This window comes from Pecten maximus, chromosome 2, assembly GCF_902652985.1.
Source record: "Pecten maximus chromosome 2, xPecMax1.1, whole genome shotgun sequence".
Taxonomy (NCBI): Eukaryota; Metazoa; Mollusca; class Bivalvia; order Pectinida; family Pectinidae; genus Pecten; species Pecten maximus.
Window position 1 is genome coordinate 14,173,516 of NC_047016.1, and position 20,398 is coordinate 14,193,913.

The 20,398-nt window shown below is 34.9% G+C and overlaps 1 protein-coding gene across 3 annotated transcripts in view; it reads right to left on the minus strand.

Annotated features, from left to right (window-relative positions):
- Positions 1-1,011: 1,011 nt before the first annotated feature.
- The window catches only part of LOC117318512 (neuronal calcium sensor 1-like), a 46,604-nt gene continuing 27,217 nt past the window's right edge, over positions 1,012-20,398 (minus strand). Inside the window, exons 2-9 of one of the 3 annotated variants that reach the window (XM_033873506.1) lie at positions 15,666-15,690; positions 13,861-13,909; positions 11,826-11,915; positions 11,353-11,431; positions 8,364-8,452; positions 7,693-7,770; positions 3,147-7,314; positions 1,012-3,008 (exon numbers count right to left, since the gene is read on the minus strand). In XM_033873506.1, the coding sequence (XP_033729397.1) occupies positions 7,204-7,314; positions 7,693-7,770; positions 8,364-8,452; positions 11,353-11,431; positions 11,826-11,915; positions 13,861-13,909; positions 15,666-15,690 (521 nt within the window). In that variant the 3' untranslated portion in view covers positions 1,012-3,008; positions 3,147-7,203. Of the gene's footprint in view, positions 3,055-3,077; positions 7,315-7,692; positions 7,771-8,363; positions 8,453-11,352; positions 11,432-11,825; positions 11,916-13,860; positions 13,910-15,665; positions 15,691-20,398 lie in introns of all 3 variants that reach the window. The other 2 variants (XM_033873493.1, XM_033873500.1) reach the window with 2 other exon arrangements.

A 20,398-nucleotide genomic window follows, 5' to 3' on the forward strand; every position in this document is an offset into this window, starting at 1 on the left:
AAATTGGTATGGTTTTGAAAATTGCATGAATTCACAAAACATAATCTGATCAAGTAAACAATATAAATATTATTAATGCAATTTGCGAAACCATTCCAATTAATATATTTTAATTATTTATTGACAAACATTTGCGAGATGAGCTATGCTGTTCTCCAACAGCTCTTGTTGGATTAGATTATCAGTATTGGGTGGCAGTTTAATGGTATGCACATATTGGGTAAAGTAAAATGACTCTTTAGATATATCTATTTCATTTATATTGATCAGCTGTGGCACACTGCCACTGGATAAACATTTGATGGCATGGAAATTAAAGATATCCGAGTAAGAATAATTTCTAGTCAAACATTAGGAAAATACATTATGCCGTGACAATTCATTTTTACACACTTGCATCCTTTACAATTCAGTTTTGACACTGTTGACTTCATTTTAAAATGGATTTTGCAGGAATAACAGCAGACGTAAAGTGTCGTTTTAGATATGTGTGAATTTGGCAGATCTTAATTACAGCCTGATTAAGAATATGCTCGAAGTTGATATAATTGTTTTTGTTTTTGGCATTTTGATTCACAAGAGTGGTAACAAGCCAAATGTTCATATTGAAATAAAAATCTTGATCTTGTGTAAGAGGTTGATGTTTCTGTAAGAGGTACCATTATCAGCACTAGAGGACTACATAATACACGGGACAGGTAATAATGCAGAAGGTGGATGTAACACCACCAATTTGCAAATACATATAATCTTCTGTCGATGAACCAAATTCTTCATGATAAAAAATAAAAATGCTGGTTACTTCAATTTGTTCACTTCTCTTAAAAAACATTTTTGTCTTATTTTGTTTTCCTTTTTTTTTTCAAAGCTGATTAATTTTGACTCTCCCACTTTTGATAATACATTTATTAGTTGAATATTGTAAGTTACAGATACTGGTATATTAAAAGATAAATACCGGTATGTAAATGTGTAAACTATGAAAAAAGCATAAAAAACACAAATGTTTTTTTTTTAAACTTTATTTAACTTAGTTCACCGATTGTCATCTCCATACCTTCATTTCATCATCTCCATCATGTAATTCAACTCTCCTTGGAACAAATACGATTGGTCATTCTCACAGGTTGTTCCTAAAGATATATACACAATAGCTATTGGTCACAGTCTATGGACAAAATATCCTGATAAACAGTCTTCACCAAAGTCACAGGGGCAAACTGGATTTACAACTGAAATATCAACTTTGTTGAGAGGGCAAGTTATTAGAATTGTGGATTATTTTTATGGTATCCCAAAATTTTGAAAATTCTGTCGCACAATTTATATGACAATAAGATTTCAATATCAAATAATTTCAATCTGATATTTTATAAAAACTGCCACCCTGTGACGTCGGGAAGGGGTCTATAACAGGAAAACTAGGGGTTCAGGGTTATCAAAGGGAGCTAACCATGAAGGAAAAGGGAGGTAACTGTTAAGGAAAAGATTAACAGTATAAAACCATAATAAGAAGATGCAGAATGAAAATGTAGAAAAATGGTATACAATACACTGTTCACTTTCTGTACAATGTAGCATTTAAATGTGTAAATACTGAGATGATTTGCATATATTATCTACCTTTCTTACACTGATTGTACCTCGGTTCCATGATCACACATGAACCCATTATTGCCGTATCAGATTGTCAACAGTCCAGTCATACACGAAGGTACTAGTGCAAGGTATGACTACAACATATTTACAGGAATAATAATGATGTTAGCCACATTGACAGGTATATATATATTGTTATATATACATATATATCAATTTTTTGATAATCATTAAATATATAATCTTCGGTTCTTCTCCATCTACTAATTTGTGGAAAATAGCTAATAATTTTCTATTACATAACAACAAAATCAAAATCAACAGGTCAGTTAGATAACAAGGAATATGTGAAGAATAATAAGATAAGATAAATTCTGAGAATTCAAGATATTTATAGATCTTGTCAACAAATCAGTATTAGAAAACAATATTCCATTTATTGTAACTTTTCTTTTGAGTATTTAGTAATAAGAGAAAAACATTTTTTTTAAAGATATTCCTTTGGGACTGACATAAAATTATGTAAAAATAAATAAATCACATTTGTTAAATAAAAATACTTTAGTAGAAACAAATTGAATAAGGACACAGATAATGTTAAACACTTAAAATAAAGGACTGGTTCAGTATTGTAATGTACGAACAGTCATCTATAATAATAAAACCATAACAGATTTTTACTCCTGCCAGCTAGCTACTTAACTATCACAACAGATTGATAAAAAAAAAAAAAAAAAATCTTGATTAAACTATAGGAAATTAATTTGTCTTTAACACATTTCTCTATAAATACCAAGCCCAGCAGTAATGTTGAAGTGGGTTTTTTTGTGACAATATTTTTGTGATAAGACTACTTGTGCAATTTTAACAAAAAACACCAAAACAACCATAAAGAAACACAATTTCATACAGTAGGACCAAGATAGTGAAGTATCTTACACTCTTGATAATAGAGTTATGAAGTATCTTTACTCAATAAACATTGAAGTGGCAATAAAAATACAAGAGTTGATAAATAATTTAAAAGACAATGTAAACTGATGATGCAGAGGATGGTATATGTTGTGCATATAGAAAATGTCACTTAATGAAAGCGGCCATTTTACATGCAAAAATAACTAAGATTGCCCAGGGTTCAATCACCACACTTTGTTCTCTACTGAAAAATATCAAACATGTTACAAAAAAAATTTACCAGTGAAATGTTTGGTGTTGCACACTTGTACTGTAACCAAATATTTTCATATCACAATATTAAATATAGTTGTCCTTTGTCCTTTTGAAACAAATCATTAACAAGTACATGTATTGTTTTTTTTCACACCTTGTTACATATTAACCTGTATTGAGGGGCAATATCAATCTGTATTATAAAACAATATAAATCTGTATTGTGAGACCATATAAACCTGTACTGAGAGTTTACATACACCTGTATAGAGAGGCCATATAAACCTCTATTGAGAGGCCATATAAACCTGTACTGAGAGTTTACATACACCTGTATAGAGAGGCCATATAAACCTCTATTGAGAGACCATATAAACCTGCATGAACTTATATTGTGAGGTCATATAAACCTGTACCGAGAGTTTATATACACCTGTATAGAGAGGTCATATAAACCTGTATTGAGAGGCCATATAAACCTGTACAGAAATTATATATACACCTGTATAGAGAGGCCATATTAATCTGTATGAAAACTATATTGAGAGGCCATATAAACCTGTACTGAGTATAAACCTGTATAGAGAGGCCATATAAACCTCTATTGAGAGACCATATCAACCCGTATAGAGAGGCCATATAAACATCTATTGAGAGACCATATAAACCTGTATAGAGAGGCCATATAAACTTATAGGAACTTATATTGAGAGACCATATAAACTTATATAAACCTTTTTTTTAAGAGATCATATAAACTTGTACTAGAGTTCATATCAACATGTATTGAGAGGCTGTATAAACCTGTACCAATAGTTCATATAAGTTATTTATGTTGTAGGCAGGTACTATGGTCCTATATTACCTATCTGGATTTCATATTTCCTGAGCTGAAGACCAGCTTTTGTAACACTATAAACATATTCTCATACTGTAGGCAGGTAATCTATAATTATATACATAAACACTGAAACTTTTAAATGCAGCATTTAAACATGTTTGGTTTCCCTTTGTCTCTCAAGCATAATTGATGGTATGATATCTTTGATTCTGTACTGAATATTCTCTTTCATTCAAGAGTGGAAAATTTTGAAAGTAAGTTTCAATGAGACAGGCAAACATATCATTAATTGTAAACTTGTGATTTGTTTTACAGTCATTTAACCCTGAGATATTTGGTAGAGTTAATGATTTATGCTTCTTAACACATTGCTGGTAAGCCTTTGACTTATGCTTGTTACACTTAAGGAGATATGCTACCTTTCACATTATACATTATCTATAAATTTTAAGTTTTAAGATTATATGCTACAAGACAGATATTAGTTATTTGGAGTCAGCATAAATAATGTTATGCTACAGGTATGTACATCTATAAATGCATATTTTAGATTTTATGTCAATTGTTAACAGACACTTAATCTGTTTTCTCTATGGTATAATCTATAATTAATTAACCTTCTCTAAAATGAAAGCGTATAGAGCATTGTCAGCAATGCAAAGTTTCAATCTCTGGTCAATGTTTGTTCCATGGTATAAACGAAGAGCCATAACTCTGTGAAACGTGGTACCCGAGAGCTAGTTAAGTATACAACTATCCACCATATCAATTGTATGGGAATAAAGCAAATTTAGGTAAAAAGATATGCAAGATATACCCCGACAGTGTTATACAGTTTGAACTAAGGGAAATAACTCTGTGTATGGAGGGACAGGGATTTATGGGTGGTCGTATGACATAGCAATGATCGGATGGCATAGTGTTGGTCGGGTGATAGTGAGGGTCAGATGACATGGTTTTCGGGTGGCATAGTGATGGTCAGGTGGCCTAGTGATGGTCAGGTGGCCTAGTGATGGTCAGGTGGCCTAGTGATGGTCGGGCGACATAGTGATAGTCTTATGTCATAGTGGTGGTCAGGTGGCATAGTTGATGGTCGGGTGGCATAGTGATGGTTGGGTGGCATAGTGACGGTCAGATGGCATAGTGGTGGTCAGGGGGCATGGTTGGTGGGGTAGCATAATGGTAACACACTTGCTTTTCACCTAAGCAGCCAGGGTTTGATTCTCATGAAACGGTATGTGGTCACCTACCTAACCACATAGGTTTTCTCCGGGCACTCTGGATTCCTTCTAAAGTAAGACTCCTCACAATTTCATTCGGGCCAACAAGTGTGATTAACATAAGTTATAATAAGGTAAAACCTCTTTTGCAATTGTATATAAACTTTAAGTCTACTCAGACCATACTGTGGGTGACACTCCACCATCCAAAAGGTACTCAACATATTACAGTTGTGAAAACATACTACAGATATTACTGTTTCTTGTGAAAACATACTAAAGATATTGCTGTTTCTTGTGAAAACATACTAAAGATATTGCTGTTTCTTGTGAAAACATACTAAAGATATTGCTGTTTCTTGTGAAAACATACTAAAGATATTGATGTTTCTTGTGAAAACATACTAAAGATATTGCTGTTTCTTGTGAAAACATACTAAAGATATTGCTATTTCTTGTGAAAACATACAGAAGATATTGCAGTTGTGTGTGAAATAGTATAAAAGACATGCTTACATGTAAATAGGGAAACATGGACTAGCCCACTAAACACCCATGCATGGACTAAACCTTAGATGTATAGTCCCCTACTGTAGCACTACCGACAGAGAACTATTACCGACAGTCCCAGGTACTGTAGCTCTACTGACAGAGAACTATTACTGACAGTCCCATACTGTAGCTCTACCGACAGAGAACTATTACTGACAGTCCCCTACTGTATCACTACTGTCAGAGAACTATTACTGACAGTCCCCTACTGTAGATCTACCGACAGAGAACTATTATTACTGACAGTCCCCTACTGTAGCTCTACTGACAGAGAACTATTACTGACTGTCCCCTACTGTAGCACTACCGAAGGACAACTATTACCGACAGTCCCCTACTGTAGATCTACTGACAGAGAACTATTACTGACAGTCCCCTACTGTAACACTACCGACAGAGAACTATTACTGACAGTCCCCTACTGTAGATCTACTGACAGAGAACTATTACTGACAGTCCCCTACTGTAGCTCTACTGACAGAGAACTATTACTGACAGTCCCCTACTGTAGCACTACTGACAGAGAACTATTACTGACAGTCCCCTACTGTAGATCTACTGACAGAGAACTATTACTGACAGTCCCCTACTGTAACACTACCGACAGAGAACTATTACTGACTGTCCCCTACTGTAGCACTACCGACAGAGAACTATTACTGACAGTCCCCTACTGTAGATCTACTGACAGAGAACTATTACTGACAGTCCCCTACTGTAGCACTACCGACAGAGAACTATTACTGACAGTCCCCTACTGTAGCACTACTGACAAGAGAACTATTACTGACAGTCCCCTACTGTAACACTACCGACAGAGAACTATTACTGACAGTCCCCTACTGTAGATCTACTGACAGAGAACTATTACTGACAGTCCCCTACTGTAGCACTACCGAAGGACAACTATTACCGACAGTCCCCTACTGTAGCTCTACTGACAGAGAACTATTACTGACAGTCCCCTACTATAGCACTACTGACAGAGAACTATTACTGACAGTCCCCTACTGTAGCACTACCGAAGGACAACTATTACTGACAGTCCCCTACTGTAGCACTACCGAAGGACAACTATTACTGACAGTCCCCTACTGTAGCACTACTGACAGAGAACTATTACTGACAGTCCCCTACTGTAGCACTACCGACTTAGAACTATTAATGACAGTCCCCTACTGTAGCACTACTGACAGAGAACTATTACTGACAGTCCCCTACTGTAGCACTACCGAAGGACAACTATTACTGACAGTCCCCTACTGTAGCACTACCGAAGGACAACTATTACTGACTGTCCCCTACTGTAGCACTACCGACAGAGAACTATTACTGACAGTCCCCTACTGTAGCACTTCCGACAGAGAACTATTACTGACTGTCCCCTAGCTACTGTAGCACTACCGAGAGAGAACTTTTACTTATTGACTAAATAATGTTATCTCTACTTTAGGTCAATACATGTATTACTATTAATAGCTCACTAGCTCTCTTACTAGAACTCTTCTAGGAAAGGAAATGAATGTCACAGATAGCATACAACTTTAAGTATAAAACTACTCAACCTTTTACTCACAGAAACACATTGAATAAATTATTATCAATAAATACACTTAAGTGTGTTCCACACCAAGGCAGATGAAATAAATAAAACTGTACAGGTAAAACATTTCAAATGAAAATATCACAATTTCTTTAAAAAATATTCTCAACACAGGCATGGCAGGTTATTTTCAAAGGCGGCATGTGTCAATCATTTTGGTCTCCAAGGTGATCTCATAGCAACATAGAAATACACATCCTAACCCCTTCTCTATTCTATCATCCTGGCTGTTGACTGGTTGTGTCATACAATGTCAGTGCTTGTATAATGGTAGGGTCCTTCTTTGAACCGTCTAGGAATTCATCAAACGAAAGTTTATCATCCTTGTTCTGCAAAAAAATAAAATAAAATAAAATAAACAGTCTAATGAGCTACTTATTTACTGAAATACCAGGCTGAACAATCTTTCATATTATGGGGTGCCATTTAACTATTTATTCTTGTTTAGTGATATCACTTAATGACTAATTGATATCACTTATTAAATAAGTGATATCACTTATTCAAAAGTTGACTAAGTAATTTTTTTTTACAAAATTAAAGTCCCAACAGTGATGATGTCATATGTTACACAATTCCAACTGTTAGGTTTTGGGGATCTGCCAATGTCAACTAATCCTATGTTACTCTAAAATCTCTTGAAATAATTAATACTCAAGACAACCCTGCTGTATTATTGCTACTGGAAATAGTGCACTTAGATTTACCTTATCCATAATTTCAAATATTTTATTGACTCGTTTTTCAGGTGTATTTTCCTCTTCTGGAAGTTTCACAGAATTTCCCTGCAAAATAAAAATATTCTAGGTACTAAATCTATGAATGATCATAATTATTTTTGAAAATATACAAGATACACAACAGAAAATATTAAATTCACTAAAATCTTGACCATAATTATTTTTCAAAATATACAAGATAATCAACACAAAATATCAAATTCACTAGACTCTAGATGTGTCATAGATAGAATGATCACATGACTGCTACAGAGAAGCCAAACGTCCCCCACCTCTACTGGCAACACAAAAAGCACTGAGAAATGATTCATATTGTAAATACCCAGTTAAGAAGGTATCAATATAAATTTCATGCCCTACATACTGTGTTGTACTAAGTTTGTTGCTTGCAAAGCAAACCATGAAATCAGAAAAAAATCAATTAACTGGGATTAGTGCTAATCAATTTGATGGGTAAAAACTAATTCAAGGGCAGTAACTCCTACAACAAGAGTCCAGAGGGCCTGTATTGCTCATCTGGATATTTCAGTGATTGTGGCAAAGCACTCCCATCCACCTTATATACTTATACAAATACTTAGTACCATGCATTGCAGTCAACACTAAAAGACAGATAATTATATAAAAGAAAAACTTACCACCATTTTATATATTGCGTCCACAATGTCCAGTAATTCTTCTCGTGTGATGAACCCATCACTGTCAAGGTCATACAACTTGAAAGCCCCTTCAGAAAAGAAAAGTTAAGTTTTGACATTTATACACATATAGCATATACACATTGAGTGACTTGCATACCAACAGAAGAAATATTATAAAAAAACTGACATATACACTTTCAATTCAGATATAAAAATAACCATAAAAATTACAAAATTGCTTGTTATTAGCAATTCGGACAAGATTTAATCATTCAGTTTGGTTCAAAATCATACAAAAGTCATTTACCTTAAGCAAGATTTTCGGTAGGGAAATTAACTCAATGTGTACATGTTAATTTTCTATACTTTGACCTTGACCTTAACCCTATTGCCCTACTTACCAAATAACAGTGACTGACCTTATCCTTACAATTCAAATAAGGAAATATCCCACAAATTTCTAACTTGAGCAGCATATGCAACGTGACATTTTGTAGAAACAAATTTTCTATTTATGGTAAAAGTGACCTTGAGTTTTGGGCTTCAGACATTAACAAAAATCATGTGTACAAATAAGGAAACACTTATTAAGTTTCACTTCCGTGGATTATTATGATGAAATACAACAATATTCATGAAAAATGTACTTTTATCAAACTGAAGATGCTTAAAATGCATTACCTGTAAATTAGATATATACTCTAGTGTAGGTAAAATGTCACATATGCTTGTTTAAGTGTATACCAGGTATATATTTTGTAAGTTAATACTGTTGGTAATTTCAACTTTGGTTTATCTTTAACAGTATAGTTTAAAGCAACACTGTAACGTCCCACCTAATTCCATTATCCTACCCCTTGTTACTGGTTCATTACATTTCCGACAATAACCGCATAACTTCTGTAAAGATCAATTAGACTGTGATGTTTTAACAAATTGTTTTTGACTAAGAAGAAGCAGGCCTACTTCCTCTGCCTGGTAGGTAGAAATAATGAGGGGTGACGAGGCAGGATTCATCATGGTTACACAAATTGAACGAAAAGTATTAACACTATGCTAATAAATACTCTATCTATTTCATTAACTGTTGGCAGCATAATGTGCTTGGTACATGGGTGTATGTGGCATGGAAGATGTGCCAGTGTTGATGAAAATAAATAAAGCTTTAGCAGCTAAAATAGTGCCAACAACAGTGCAAAGGTTTTGTTATTTTTGTTTTTTTTCCATCTTTCTAAGCATAACCAGTATCAAATACATGTACAGTAGGTAATATTATATGAAACCTATATAAACTTTGTCCCACTTTTGTGGTAGTTATCCAAATACCCCAGTCCTTCTGACTCTAAACACAATTCACCCCCCCCCCCAAAAAAAAACACAACAGAAACAATAAAACAAAACAAAACACCAATGGTCCCTTTTTTGTACTCCACATTTCAAGAACTGCTTTCTTCAATTATACACCTACAGAATCAGACTATTGAAAATCTATCCAAAGCGATTTAATCTAAGTTCATGAGGTAAAATGAACGTCTGTTAAATGAACTTCAGTGTGATGCATTGTGATAGGGTCAGGTGCTATGATACTACAGTGTTCAGGGCTTTACTGTACCTAAGGTATTGTGATGATGGCACGTACCATGTCCATTAGAGAGTGGGGAAGGGTTGGAGGTTGGTTAAACAGGGCTTATACCAATATTATATGAAAAATCTTTGCATGCAACACAATGCATTTACATGATGTGAATATATATGAAGATTTTGAGGAATATATATATTGTAAGGTCAAAGGTCAAAATAAGAGAATGCAGAGTTCCTATAAATATACAAGATACAGCACCTTCTCATGATTGCAGTTAAAAAGTAAGTCTTAATTGAGCTGATGTAACAGTACAAATGATATGCTTCAGAAACATTTGTTTATTTATAGGGGTTCAACATCCTCATGACAGGCAGGGTCATATGAGGACAGGTGTCAAGGTCACACCAATGGCCAGGATCATGTAAGGACAGGTGTCAAGGTCCCACCAACAGCCATGGTCAAATGACATGTGTCAAGGTCACACCAATGTCCAGGATCATGTAAGGACAGGTGTCAAGGTCACACCAATGGCCAGGATCATGTAAGGACAGGTGTCAAGGTCACACCAATGGCCAGGATCATGTAAGGACAGGTGTCAAGGTCCCACCAATGGCCAGGATCATGTAAGGACAGGTGTCAAGGTCCCACCAACACCCATGGTCAAATGATATGTCTCAAGGTCATACCAATAGATGAAAACAAAGCACAGAAAGACAAAGCAGACAGGAAAATAATAGAAAGATATGGAAGAAGGGAGAAGACAAAGATATGAAGTGCTGCAATTGGGACAGCAGATCTATTTTGGTCTCAATGTCCTCTAAATAGAAGATTTGGAAGAGAAATACTGATTCTTTAGGGGGCCCACTTTTAGTCACCTTCTATGATCAACATACAGTGAAATACATCTGGCCTTATTCTCTGGCTCTCGATCTGGGCCTTATTCATGAGCTCTTGAATGTCCCCTGAACAGAAGATATTGGAGAAACTAACTGTGACCCTGCAAGGGATCCTATATTTAAATTAGTTGCCTCTGACAACATGCAATATGATACAACAGACATATTTTCCCCCACTCCTGCATCATGGTTTATTATTTACTTTAGTACAAAAATTAATTTGAAGTCGAAGTCCCAGAAAAGGTCAGTGTTTCCATTTTGATTAGTGATATATCTTTTTCCTACTACTCTTAAGTCCATTCATGAAAAAGTCAACTTGACAGTTCATGATTGTGTCAAAGGTCAAACAAAAGCTGTCATGCTTCCCATTCTGATTATGTCTGTGTCCATGTTATACCCTGGAAACTGGGACAGACACAAGGCCATATGGTACACTCTAACCTTGTTTGTTGAGAGGAGGTCATCACTATCATATTTAACGATGTTAAATGTCAAACAGACAACTTACACTGTAGCTTTTCTTGTACACTCCCTCGAGAAGTCACAGACAACGCTTGGAGAAATTCCTGGAATTCTATATACCCATCCTGTCAACAGGACATTGGTACCATTAAAATTAAAGGTATTAAAATTATTCACAAGTACCACTGATAACACATAAATTATTTTTGAAACAAAAATCATTTTCAAAAAGTGAACAAAAATCTGAGTATTGAAATCAATCAATTTATAAACAAAATTCAGTTCTGTTTTGTTTCCCAGTTAACATCAATTTTGAGAAAAATGCAAATTGCTCATTTGTGTTGATTATCAACAAGTTGTACAAGCAATATAACACTCCAGATTATAGATGAATACAAACAAAATAAAAACAGTAACTTTCAGAATGGTCCAAAGATATTTTAGTTATCTGTATGTACAACTTTAGCAATTATCATCAAATTTTTCAATTTTTGTAACAATTTACTGAAGTGAACTTACCCGGTTTTCATCAAAGACATTAAATACAAAGGATGCAAATTTACTTGGATCACCAAAGGGAAAGAATTGCTTGTAAATTTTTGTAAAACCCTGAAATTAGAAATTATTCTGGTCTTAGATATCTATGACTATATTATATTTTTATATCCTCATGCCAAGCAACAATTATCTAGTAATACATTTGTATATATTTACAGGTAGGGAAGTTAAACCATGTCCAATTTTCATGATCAATAATTATCCTCCTCCCCATTGAAGACACATAGACTTAATCCAAATTGTGTGTTTGTTGGGACAGGGTCTCCTTGTAGTAGCTGGTGGCTATCTCACTGAACAACATACAGGAGACCCATCATATGCCACCCACAGCAACTAAGGTAAATTGTCTTGCCCAAGGACACAACCATGACAGCAGTACAGTACAGCAACATTTCTCAGCTTCCCAAGAGAAACAAACTGCCATGGGTAAGGAGCATCGAACCACACACCTGAGATCAGCACCTGAGTTTATGTAGGCCAACGCTCTGACTGAGCTATGGCAGACCCTCAATAGGTTGGTACTAATCAGTAAGATTAATTGAAATGTACACATATTATAGTGCATCATATGAGCACAATGATGAAATGGAACAAACACAATGTATGTCATTGAAAACAATGCACAAAAACAGGATTGGCACAATTATGCTTTAAGTTTGATAACAATATAACCACAGAAATTGTTTACAGTATACAGAAATCTGAGAACAAGAGGCCCATGGGCCTTAACGGTCACCTGATTTTTGAATTATTTCAGTAAATTTGAATGAAAGAATGAATTTCAAAACAAATAAAACAAATGATAGTCAAAAATGTGATTTCCCTATAACTATAGTAAAGTTTATCCTCTCCCATGGGGCAAACACGAGACCCCAGGGCTAGGAAATTCACAATTATGGTAAAGCACCTTAAGACCCTTCGATATGTGAAGAGTAATCCTACCTTATTTGGGTTGTAAGAAGAAGATTTTTAAAATTTCAGTTAATTTGACCCTTTTTGGCCCCGCCCATCAGCCCCTGGGGGTCAGTCAGGGCCAACATGTACATACCATCAAACTGTCATCCCAAGCTGATAACGTTAACGAAGTTAGAATGAATTCCAATAAAAATTCAACAAATAATAGTCAAAAATGTGATTTTCCTATATAAACTATAGTAAAGTTTACCCCCTCCCCAGGGGCAAACGTGAGACCCCATGGTCATGAAATTCACAATTTTGGTAAAGCACATTAAGACCCTTCCATCTATGAAGAGTATTTGATTCTTCCATATCTGAGAGTAAAGAAGATTTTTTGAAATTTCAGTCAATTTGACCCTTTTTGGTCTCGCCCACCAGCCCCTGGGGGTCAACCAGGGCCAACATGTACATACCATCAAACTGTCATCCCATGCTGATAATTTGAACCAAGTTAGAATGAATTCCAATACAAATCCACCAAATAATAGTCAAAAATGTGATTTCCCTATATAAACTATAGTAAAGTTTACCATGAAATTCACAATTTTGGTAAAGCACCTTAAGACCCTTTCATCTATGAAGAGTGTTTGATTCCACCTTATCTGAGAGTAGAGAAGAAGATTTTTGAAGTTTTAGTCAATTTGACCCTTTTTGGCCCCGCCCCTCAGGCCCCTGGGGGATGGGGACCATATAATTCACAATTTTAGTTGAACTTTAGCCATAGAAGCTCCCTGCCAAATTTCATTGAATTTGGTTCAGTGGTTTTGGAGAAGAAGTTGAAAATGTAAATTGTTTACGGATGGACGACGACGGACGACGACGGACAAAAGGCGATAAGAATAGGTCACTTGAGACTTTGTCTCAGGTGACCTAAAAATGGAAGTTGTACAATCCAGTTGGTAGTAACTAGTAAAAATATATATTTAAGTGTGGTAGTCAGTTGAACAAATACAACAACAAAATGGCAGAAATTAGATAGTTTAGAAGATATCAGATGTGAAACTAATTTCAGGGAAAATGTAAAATTTTGTATACATACATCTAAAGTCAGTTTGCCATCAGGGCAGTCCTTCATGAACCCTTTGTACCTGTAATACAGAAATACAAAACTCTAACATTAGTGAGTTTTAAATACTTATATGTAAATATTTGAAACAAAAGTTTCTTTTTCTTGCACATTACTAATTTGTATGTTTAAAAAAACTGTGCTTGTATGTAAACTCTGGGTGAGAATACTTGGCATTTGTGGGCTTTATGTGAATAAACAATTGTCATTGTCCTTGTGGGCTTCATTAGATTTCACATACTTACCATTGCTGGACTACATAAAACAAGAGGCACAGAGGGCCTGAATCACTCACATGGTCAGTTAGGAATAATGGCAAAATTACTATTTACAATTTTCATGTTGACAATAACATGTTAGTGATGTTTTCAGGAAATGTTTTACAATATTTGTAACAGAGGTGATATGATTCTCTGATGCATTGGGGAATCATTATGAAGGGTTTCCTATAGGTAGATTGTCCATGTCAGTAATGTTATATTGAAAAACCAAAAATACCTCTTACAGTTGGTGTTTTTGTTAAAACATAACCTTTGTGAAACCCATTAATTGTAACAATGTGAAGCATGTTATTGATCCTGTGTAGTAAAGTCATAAAGTACATAATCACATATTTCAAATTTCTCAATGGTGACCTTGAAAATAGGCCAAGATCATTTAAATCTTTATTGCACTCAATCCTTGTAACTTGGTGGCAAAATATTATACATATGGGTCTTCTGGAATTCAAAAAGCAGATCATTAAAGTTTGTATCAAATATAACACCTGTGACTTTGAAAACATGTAAAGGTCATTGATATGACAAAATGTCCTATCAGTCAATAGCAGGAACTAACTGGCCTAAGATGAGTAACCTAGTTCTTTTAGAACATGAGTATATTATTTGTATTAAATCAATTGTTAAAGAGGCTTACCCGCAGACGGACCGGTAAACGGCACATCTCCGATCACTAAATAAACTTCAGTACACGTTTCTATGTGACAAAATTAGAGGCTTTCCGACTTTATTTCTTGAAAACAATTACAGAGTATGTATTTAAAAGACGTTTTAAAACTCAACCTGAGAGGGAAATGTATGGAATATAACGGCAAATCTTCTTTGTAAATCGCCGCTGCTTTGAAGTTATCACTGTGCGGCACTGTGCACGTGCTTGTTTCTTTGATGTGTCAATCAAATGAGACTCCACTTTATAGCGGGGACTTATTGCGGGTTGCGATTAAATAAATAATATTTAAAAAATGAGGTTTTAATATCACTTTTCAGCGTTTTATAAGGAAAATAAAATGAAAAACTCAACAATTCCAACAATCTGTCATGTGTAAAAAATCTTTTTCTATTAGCCAATTTTTCTGATCTCTCTGCGGGCAAGCCTCTTTAACTATTTGGCCACTGTGTCTTTGAAAGTAGGTCAAGGCCATTTATATGAGGAAATTTTACACCACTCTGTCATCGATAGCTGCTGACAAAATATCAGCCCTCAGACTGAGTCTTCTGGAACTTGTTAAGAAGATTCTTGAAGTTTTTAACTGATGTGACCTTGGGAATAGGTCAAGGTCATTTATATGAGGAAACTTTGCCATACACCTTCTGGACAATTATCAGTTCTCAGTTGCTTATAGTTTTCTAGAATAAGATCAAAGTTGACAGACGGACAACAGACGCCTATTCATGCAGCCATATACCATAAGCTCACTGGCACTTTGAGCTGTACGTATGTGAGTTAAAAATCACATACTTACCATTGTTGGGACTACATTACAAATAACATATACTCACCATTGTTGGATTTCCTCTTCAGTAACTGTAAAGACAGAGAACATGTGATTAACAATAGAAGGATTCATTTGGATCCTATTATCTGTTTTTGTACTATGGTGAAAAAGCCAAAGTGCTGATCAGGAAGTTTCAGATAAAAAAAAAACCCGACAAGTATATCTTCACAGAAGTCATTAACAGACCTGTGTTTACCGTTCACTGGGGACTGCACAACAGCTTTCCTGTACTACATATTATCAACAAGCCTATAACACCTCCCGTGGGTAAATGCCTGACATTATACCTTTTTGTGTCTTTTCTGCCTTATCATCTGAATCTGCTGTGTCAGATCCCATAAGTGACACAGTCCATCTAGTCACCTTTAATCTAATACATCTTATGTTAGGCTAAAAATATATTTAAATAAGATAACAGCAAAGTTACACCTTTTGGAATTTTCTCTTTTTTTTCAACAAAATTGAACAATCAATAAACTTATATAAAACAATAGTCAGGCAATTTCATGTAGTCCAAAATGAAGTTTCTAAAACGAAAATGTGGAATGTCTGCCATCATATATTATAAACCTTCAACACTGTGCTAGTTTGTAATAAAGAGTCAGAGAAAGAACAATTTTATGTCTAATTCAATCAGTCTGACCATATATAATTGGAAAAAAAGTTCTGACCAATTGTGAAAATTACTTCATTTACCTCGATACAGTTTGATGTAGACTCAGCAGTCTAATTGAACTAGTCTGACCGCATAAAAGAATGTGATTACGTCCCTGACCAATCATACCAATTTCTACATTTACTTTGATACTGTACGTATGGTCTAGATTTTGAAAACTGATCATATACTGCTTTGCCGAAAAATACCAAAGTGCTCTTTGAGTAACATGTATACACATGTATTTGACAAATAAACAGAGAGACAAGATCATACTATAATGCTAATCTCCTTACAATGCATTTGGCAAAAGATCATGGAAAAACAGGTAGAGCTATTTTTGGTACAATTCCAACCTCAATAAATTCTGGTATAATGGGTTTAAGGATGATGACACCGTACTAATATTTAAAACAGCTAGCACATGGATTCCAGCCTCCAATCTGAGTCTGCAGCAACACACATGTATATCTCATTATTTATATATAACCTAAAATTTGTTTATCATCTCTAAGATCACAGATTTAAACATGTAAAATCAAATCCAGGGCTCGTTGTTTACAAATTACATGTACAACAATCTGAGCTGCCTTCGTCAGATAAGGAATGTGTCAAATTACCACAGAGTTCCTAGTAGTCATTGATCTGTAGAGTCTGGAGGGAATTATGCTCATTGCCATTTCTTTCTGTTAATGAAACTATCACAACTTAAATGAAATATTTTATGGAAACAAAAACATTTTATCAATAAAAGGAGAAATGGTAACAGATTTTTTTTTTCTGGAATACTGTTTAACTTCAAGTACATGTACTATCATATTGTCATACACCACGACTATGATAATAAAGTTTGAAGAAGACTTCTTCCTAAAAAATGGTCATAGCAGTCTTAAATGTCGCAATCCAAAATGATGACTGACTGCCATCTTAAATAGCACATCAAGCTTAAAATGCACAACTAGACTCTCTACCCCCTACTCTAACAAGTCCATTGTGTTTCAGAAAGATCACACCACAAGTCTTTGAGACATAATGGTAACTAGAATTGTTTACTTGAAAGACATACAGAATGGAAAAGATTTATCATAGGCTAACACTTTAAACCTTCGAGGAGTACAGCAAAGAATTAAAAGAATCTCACAAAAGCAATTATGGATAGTTTATAGACTATGAAGAAATGAATACATTTCACGTATCCCCAAACAAAACCTTCAACTTGATTAATACAGCAAACAGAATGAGCAGCAGAAGGGTGGGGTTTTTTCCCCCCAAGAATATACTGGTAAATTGTTTTTGCTGCAACGGTGATCAATACTGACAGACCAATTACCATGACAGCTGGCATCACAAAACAATCTGTCATACCTAAATTACTGACGTGGCTTATTCCATCCTTTCATTCTGTATACATATTAATGACTTGTAGGGGTGATGGATCAAACCTCCAGCAATTCCCAGATTTCAGAACCATACAAACATCAGCAATAGTTTGGGTTTTTTTTCAGAAACTTTGAATTATTTTCTGAAATTCTAGCACTGATGTTGACTAAAGGTGCATGTGAAGAATTAATACTAACAGTTTGAAGTTTAATTCAATCATCAAAATATCATATCTTTGTAATCAACAAGAAAGTCAACATGCACATATACTGTCTTTAAGTAAATCTATCACTGTAGTGTATTACAGGATTATCAGAATAGATCTAGTACATATTGTCTTGAAATATAGTCAATGCAGTATTTCAATTCCAGCCAATATGTAAGATCAAATTAAATATCAATATCAGGTGAAATACACAGTCCACCAAAACAAAAATGGCCAGGATACACCAACTTGATCAACAACATTCTGAATCACCAAAAAAGACATTACAATTTTAATGGTCCACTGCAACATACAAGAAGTAATCATTCAATTTCTGCTTAGTCGGACAAAATGAAACGAATGTGGCTTTATTGCTTCACTTGGGCATGTATAACTAGTAGATTATCACGGCCTTCACGTTTGTGTCTGATACTGCACCTAGCCATGAATATCAAAATCTGCTGCAACAGCAGAATTTACTTAAAGTCAGGTGCCATTTTGGCTTTCATTTCATTAAAATGCAAGCAATTCATTTGAGGGGTGCCATTTTGATTTCAATTCATTAAAATGCATCACAGCAATGTTGTTTTCAATGACATGGACTTTTGAAAATGAAAAAATTTAAATGTACCTAAGTAGTAATAAAATTTCGAAGTTTTTTACTCAACAAGTGTTCAGATTAACCTTCCTTTAGGTTCCTTTATACAACTGTCATAGGAGAGGAAAATACAACGACCAGACCCAGACTCAAGCCCACAGCCTCCACACTCTAAGACAGATGATTTAAGCTAATTATGCTGGCCACAACTGTTCAGCCAGGTCCTCTTCACTCCTCCCTAATTCAACCAAGCTTTTCGTCCCAAGGCAACACACTATCATCTGTGGGTATATCCAGTTGTGTGCCAAATGTGAAAGGAGACAAAAATGCAATGACACGATTGAAACTTGAACCCAGGACCTCCAAAATCTAGACTGATTCTATTACCAATTATCAAGGTATGAAAGAAAAGCAGCAACTCCAGAGTCCAGGTTTGAAAATGATCCTGCATGATCTTTTTCAAACCAGGACTCTGGAGTTGCTGCTCTTCTTTCATACCTTGATATTTCTACCTTTTAAGAGCGCCCTGCTTACCATGTGGTAACCTCCTGAGACCTAGAAGATGAACTTTTTCCTAAACTACACTGAATGAACGTTGGTTCTTTGGGGATGTCCCCACTTTAATTTCTATTACCAATTGTGCACCTGAACACCAATCAAGATCCTCTTCACTTCCTCCTTCATCTAAGTATTCAACACACACATGACACCATATTAGCATATGCAGGTATATATTTTGTAAGATATTCAATCAAACTAGTAAGAAAGGGAAAATGCAACAACCTGACCAGGACTTGAACCTGGGACTACCATTTTAACTCTAGACAGATGGTGTAATCAATAAAACCATATGGATGAATTAGTCCCTCGTCAGATATGAGATGAATTCATGTTGGAACTAACTCTACACATGAATTGTTTTACAGACCATGCACAGCATTCAATAGCATCACAATGAACTCAGGATATTACTAATTTTATGAGGCAATATCAGAAGTTCAATGCAGTTTAACCAATGCCTCTAGTACAAACTTTCAAACTTTATTTCATTTCTCTTCACAAAATTAGATGTACAGAGAAAAACATATTTACAACAATGTACAAAGCAAATTTGATGCATTAGGAGTACAGATCACGAGACTTTTTGAAACATAATTTTTATAAATCTACATAAATTTCTTAACTTTTTTTGTGTTCATTATTACTGAAAATTTAATAACATTTGGTTATTCCTATACATACTTATCTAGATATATTTTTCTTTCTGTATTCAAATAAGGACATTTCAAGAAAGATTAATATATGCCCCAGGCAAAATGTTGCCTTGATGTAGGTCAAAGGTCAAAATGAAGGTTAGAGTGACCTACTTTTGGTACATAACACAATACCTTACCTTACCTAGATGAACCCATGACTCAAGTATGAAGTTCCAGAGCCAAGTAGTGTATAAGAGGTAGTCTGGACAAACTTTTTCTTTGATGTAGGTCAAAGGTCAAAATGTAGGTCAGAGAAGTAATTTAGAAGATAGAGCTTGGACAAGATAAATTGTAAAACTATAGTTCCCGAACCCTGAGCCCCCATCCAACATTGTTGTGCATTATAGCCCTTAAGCTACATATAGCCACTGTCAATCAGTCACTTCACTACAATAGTGACCTGACCGAGAAGGTTTCTAGTAATACATTGTGCCAAAGTGTATAAGGAGCCAAATGGTTTTATAAATTAATCCTGTCTTTTTCACTAGCTAAAGATATATATCCATGATTATCTAATGTCATTTGGTATGAAAACCAATTTCTCTGATACAACATGTATTCCCATAGGAACACTTCATTCATTGTGGTTGAAATTAAGATGATTTTGTAATTCAATTTTCCATTTTCAGGAAGAGATAAAGAG